Consider the following 6,131-nt stretch of genomic DNA (forward strand, 5'->3'; position numbering starts at 1 on the left):
CCAGAAGACTCAAGTTCAAGTCCCAACTAATCTAGAGGTGTATCTGACAAGACTAATTATAAAGGATGCCTGCCTTGAAGAAGTTTTCCTCCTCTCTCTCTGCTTGTCGGATGCTGCCTGAATTGCTGTGCTTTTCCAGCACCACTGATCCAGAATCTGGTTTCCAGCATCTGCAGTCATTGTTTTTACCTCGTTGATTTTAGCCCTACTGCGAATCCTCTTGCAAGGATGCCTGCCTTGAAGAAGTTTTCCTCCTCTCTCTCTGCTCGTCGGATGCTGCCTGAATTGCTGTGCTCTTCCAGCACCACTGATCCAGAATCTGGTTTCCAGCATCTGCAGTCATTGTTTTTACCTACCTAATTATAATATCTAGTTAGGGGACCAAATGCTTCTAAAAAGGCCACATATCTGAAAGATACAGAATTAATCTCTAACTTTCTTAAGCTTGTCCCTCCTCTGCGTCACAAATGTTCTATGGAGAAAGGTTATGTTACATCTTTTCAAAGTGAAGTAGGTATAATGTTATATCATTGCTTGTGCCTTTTGTTCCCTGCATTTACTTATTTACATGTACATTGATACATGTTTAAAATAAAGCGCTTTTGCGTCTCTGATCAGTCATCCAGCTGCCTGGATTCATATCCATCTGCAACATTTTCATCACCCACTTGTCTCTCCGTGCTCCATCAATAAACTCATCCAATGAAAGGTGGCCTGCAAGCAGAAAATGCAGCAATGAAGCTACAAACAATACCAGAAAACTCAAAAGACATCAACATGATAAAAGTGTTATTTGTCTATGGAGTATGAGCTGTAACAATTATCTATCTGTTGCATTTTTAAATTTATGATCATTCTTTATTTGGACACCTGTATTTTTCAGGGTCCAAATGGAATCTCAATACTGTAGATGTTTTTTGAGGCCGGTCCTGCAGTCACATTGCAGTTACATACATCTATCACTAGATGGAGCTTCAAAGCCTTCAGTTCTACAGATTTCAGAAATATACACAGTTGATTTATCTTTTTCTAAATGTAAGCGAGATTTAAGATTTATTTATTTCTTTACACAAACTTTAAAATACTTTTTTAAATTCAAATTTAGTCGTTGCCATTTATAGAACTCCGTTCCCTGCTAACATTTAAACTAGATCCCACCTACCTCCTTAGGCCAGCCTCCTTCTTGGCCCATACCTGCACTTCAAGGCATCACTCTTCATAGCTATATTCTTAATTATGTAACATTCTTGAGCTAACTGTCTTAGAGACATTCTCACTTTCCTCCACCTCATACCAACCCTTCTGCTTGAAGGCAATAATTATACGTAACATATATTAATCTTGAGCATTTGATATAAATCTTCATTCCACAATTATTTATAGTGATTATCATCTATTATTTGCATGGGAATTGGTTTACAGAGCAGTGTGATGCCAACAGTGTGGGTTCAGTTCCCATCACTGGTTTGAGGTAACCGTGAAGGGCTCTCCTTTTCAACCTCTTGCCTCACCTGAGGTCTGGTGGCCCTCAGGTTAAATCGCCCACCAGTCGCTTGCTTCTCTCTAATGAGAGAGCGGCCCCTATGGTCTGGTAACACTACGGCAACACAACAACAAAACATTATTTGTACTCCTTAATGATGTTCCATAATGACACTCAGTTAGGGTTTTTGAGTACTGTGAAGCACAAGGCAGTGTTATGTATAGCATGAGTGATTTATTAAACAGCTATAGCTTGAGTTTAATCTAATGTTATTTACTTCCCTCTGAAAGGAGACCTGCATTTCATGCTGATACTCCTGCTTCCTTGCATGCTTGCTTCAATGAATGTAGCATGAAGCCATCAACAGGACACTACGCTGTAAGCAGCTGCATCATCAATTTTTCCAGAGGGACATCAAACACACAGTTGTCCCTATTGTGTCTCGTCTTACTATGGCCAACATTATGAAGATTTAACTCGTTTCTTCCAGTAATTTTTTTGCTGAGAGTCAATACTCACGAGAATGAATCTAGATACAACCTATAATTGAGAAAATGCAAATTCACTGAAGCCAATCTAGAGGACTGCAACAAGGTGGTCCTTCTTTGGAAGGACAGCAAGAAAGGACAATGAAGTATCGTTGTTAATAAAGGATGGGATTAAAACAGTAATGAAAAAAATGGTCAAGGTGAAGAAGATCAAGATGAAGATTCAGCTTGGGTGCAGATAATAACTATCAATGGAAAAAATCCAGGTGGGAGTATTTATATACCTCCCCAACAATTACTACACTTTGTAACAGAGTGTAAAAGGTCAAGAAACCATCGGACTCTCCATCATTAGAGATGATGGCTTAGCCTAAGGATCACCACATCTCAGGAAGGGGAGGTTGAGAAGGAGAGTCCTTCATGGAAATCTCAGCCTATGTGGGAACTGTTCCCATGTTTTTGGTGTCACTCTGCCTCACAAACCAGCCAACTGAGCTAACCAATCCACATAGGGCAGAGTATAAATCAATACATAATACAGGATTGTAAGAAAATTACTACTACAATTTGGGTGATTTTAATGTTTATATTGATTGTGGGAATAAATCTACATTGTATTTTACAGTGATGATTGCTTTCTGAACTAAGTTTCTGTGAGAGATTTCTTCCAGTAAATGATCATACAATCAAGTTGCCGGGGAGACAAACAATAGAACAACAAAGGATCAACAAGAAGTGAATTATGAGAGTAAGCAGGTTCCTCAGGGTCAGTATTTCAAATAGTCTTTAGGGTTTAATTTTTAATTTGGAACAAGCTGAATAAAGAAAACATTTCTTTCAAGCACAGTTCAAGTGAAACTCTGTGTTGACTAAAGGGGGTAGAGAGCTTGATAACCAACTCTGCTAACAGTGAGTTGAACTTTTGGGAAAGAGAAAGTTTTGAACTCAAGAATTCTGAGGGAAACAATATTTCACCACAATACTAAACAACAGCAAAACCACAAACCATCTTCCTTTGTGCCAGTTATGTCCCATCATTGGTAAGTATTTCCCTGATTCCTACTTACTCCAGTTTTGTGAATGTTCTTTGATATCATACTTGGTCAAATGTCACCTTGATGCTTTTGACCATGTTTTAATCAAAGCTGGAATGGAGGTCAGGAGCTCTGTGACCCTGAATCCCAAACCAACTGCCAACGAGCAGATTGTTGCTGAGTAAATGCCACTTTATAGCACTGTGAATGTCCTCTTTCAGCATTTTGGCAGATAATTGAAATCAGATTGAGAGGGTGGTAATTGGCCAAGTTGGACTAGTACTGTATTTTGTGGCCAGGAACTATCTGGTCAATTTCCACATTGCTGAACAGATGCCAGTTCTGTAAGTGTACTGGAACAGCTTGGCTCAGGGTGTGGCTTGTTTTGGAGCATGAGATTTCAGGACTATTGAAAGAATGTCATTAGGGTCTGGGTTCTTTGCAGAATCCAGTGTCTTCAGCCATTTCTTGATATCATGTGAAGTTGATCAAATTGCCTGAAGATTGGCATCTGTGATTTTGGAAAATCACAAGAGAAGGCCAAGTTGGATCATTAAGTCAGCACTTCTCACAGAGGATGGGTGCAAGTTCTTCAGCTGTCTTTTGCACCGATTTGTTTCATTGCTCCATCATTGAAAATGGGGATATTTGTGTGTCTCCTCCTCCAGTGAGTTGTTTAATTATTCACTGTCATTCACAGCTGAATATAGCAGAACTGCAAAATGTAAATCTGATTCATTTGTGTGGGTGCATTTAGCCCTGTGAGTCACATTCTGCTTCCACTGCTTGGCTTGCAAGTAGTCCTGTGTTGTTGACACCTCATTTTGAAGTCTGCCTAGTGTTGCTCCTGGCATGCCCTCCTATAGTCCTCATTGAGCCAGCATTGGGTTGATGGTAATGGTGAGGTGGGAGATATGCTGTCCCACAAAGTTATAGATAGTGGTTGAAGGTCAGGGATGGCAGCAGGAGACTTGGCCAGCAGCTTAGTGACCAGAAGGGCCATCTGATGGGTGGTTATGGTAAGTGTGATGCCAGCTAGAGGGAGAGTTTGACAGGGGGGGTAGCTGCTCCAAAATTCTGACAATCGTGTCACCTGATTCTATCTTGCACCAACTGCAAAACAACAGTACTAAATGTGACACAGACCTCATTAAAATGATCTTCAATGGGGCAACGTAAAGTGGAGACTGACTGACTATGGCTAATTTTGAACAATGGATGGAAAATGTACCTAGTTTGGGAGGAAAATGTTGATTTTTGGATCTATGGTTCCAAAAACTTCATTAACTTAATGATCCATCTTGGCCTTCTCTTGTGATTTTCCAAAATCACAGATGCCAATCTTCAGGCAATTTGATCAACTTCACATGATATCAAGAAATGGCTGAAGACACTGGATTCTGCAAAGAACCCAGACCCTAATGACATTCTTTCAATAGTCCTGAAATCTCATGCTCCAAAACAAGCCACACCCTGAGCCAAGCTGTTCCAGTACACTTACAGAACTGGCATCTGTTCAGCAATGTGGAAATTGACCAGATAGTTCCTGGCCACAAAATATAGTACTAGTCCAACTTGGCCAATTACCACCCTCTCAATCTGATTTCAATTATCTGCCAAAATGCAGTTCATTATTATGATTTCTGAATCTGTTGCATATGAATTGAAAGAGATTGATATGAATTGTTTAGAATTCCATTATCATTGTATCCGATGATTATCACAATAGTAGAAGCTGACTTAGATAAGGAATATGCTAGAATCTATTATTAAAGAGGTAGCAACACAACACTTGAGAACCACAATATGATCAGGTACAAGAAACATGGTTTTATGAAACAGAATTTAAGTTTTGTTTTGAGGTTGTAAATAGCAAGATTGTTGAGAGGAACTAGTGCAAGTAGCAAGTTGTGATTTTTCAGAAGGCATTCAGTAAATGCATTCCGAAAGGTTGTCATTCAGATTTAGGCCTAAAGTATTGGGGATGATATAATTGTTTGGATTGAGGATTGATTAACAGACAGTAGAATTAAATAGATCAGTTTCAGGATGTAAACTCATCAGTTTGAACATCAGTTATTTACAATTCATATCAATGACTTATGAGGGGTTATGGGCATTTCTGGCAAGGCCACGATTTGTAGCCTAACACTAGCTGCTCTCAAACTGAAGAGCTTGGTAGGCCATTTCAAAGGCAATTAAGAATCATTCACATTGCTGCAGATCTGGAGTCATATTTAGGTCAAATCAAGTGTGGATGGCAGATTTCCTTCCCTGAAGTGAGCCAGACGGATTCTTTTTAACAATATAACTGATCATTTTACAGTCACTATTACTGAGACTGGGTCTTTATATTTGCATTAATTCAAGTTATTTGCACCAGCTGCCATTTGAATATACTTCTCCAGAGCAGCAAATTCAATGCCATTACCACTACACTACTACTAATATATACGGGTTTATTGATGATATAATGCAATGTGAGACAGCATGCTGGTAGACAATATAGAGAGTTAACACAAAAAATATAGATTAGTTAAATAATTAGGCAAGATCACAGATATGAAACTAGCCACTTTGGTAAGAAAAATGGAAAAATAATTTTTTTTAAAAAATGAGTTGAGTAAATGTTGATCTGCAGTATGATTTGGGGTCCTTGTACATTACAGAAATTTCACAAAAAAATAAAAGAACTGCAGATGCAGAAGCAAAAACAGAAATTGCTGGAAAAGCTCAGCAGGTCTGGCAGCACCTGTGGGCAGAAGTCAGAGTTAACATTTTGTATCCAGTGATCTTTCCTCTGAGCTGAGTCCAGAGAAAAGATCACTGGACACGAACATTAACTGACTTCTGTTCACAGATGCTGCCAGACCTGCTGAGCTTTTCCAACAATTTCTGTTTGTGCTACAAAAATTTAGCTTGCAGGTAAAGCAAGCAATTAGGAAGATGAATGGATTATTATTTATGCATGATTATTGCAAGAGGCTTGCAGTTTACGAATTAAGAAGTCATGCTGCAAATATATAGAGGGAAAAAGTGAGGACAGCAGATGCTGGAGATCAGAGCTGAAAATGTGTTGCTGGAAAAGCGCAGCAGGTCAGGCAGCATCCAAGGAGCAGGAGAATC

The 6,131-nt window shown here is 39.2% G+C and overlaps 1 protein-coding gene across 1 annotated transcript in view; it reads right to left on the bottom strand.

The window, feature by feature from the left end:
• Nucleotides 1-282: 282 nt before the first annotated feature.
• guca1b (guanylate cyclase activator 1B) overlaps nucleotides 283-6,131 on the bottom strand; it is a 9,404-nt gene continuing 3,555 nt past the window's right edge. The window contains exon 4 of the mRNA XM_043716624.1: nucleotides 283-714. Coding sequence (XP_043572559.1) covers nucleotides 587-714 — 128 coding nt within the window. The 3' untranslated portion in view covers nucleotides 283-586. The remainder of the gene's footprint in view (nucleotides 715-6,131) is intronic.

The sequence above is a fragment of the Chiloscyllium plagiosum genome, chromosome 26 (genome assembly GCF_004010195.1).
Source record: "Chiloscyllium plagiosum isolate BGI_BamShark_2017 chromosome 26, ASM401019v2, whole genome shotgun sequence".
Lineage (NCBI taxonomy): Eukaryota > Metazoa > Chordata > Chondrichthyes > Orectolobiformes > Hemiscylliidae > Chiloscyllium > Chiloscyllium plagiosum.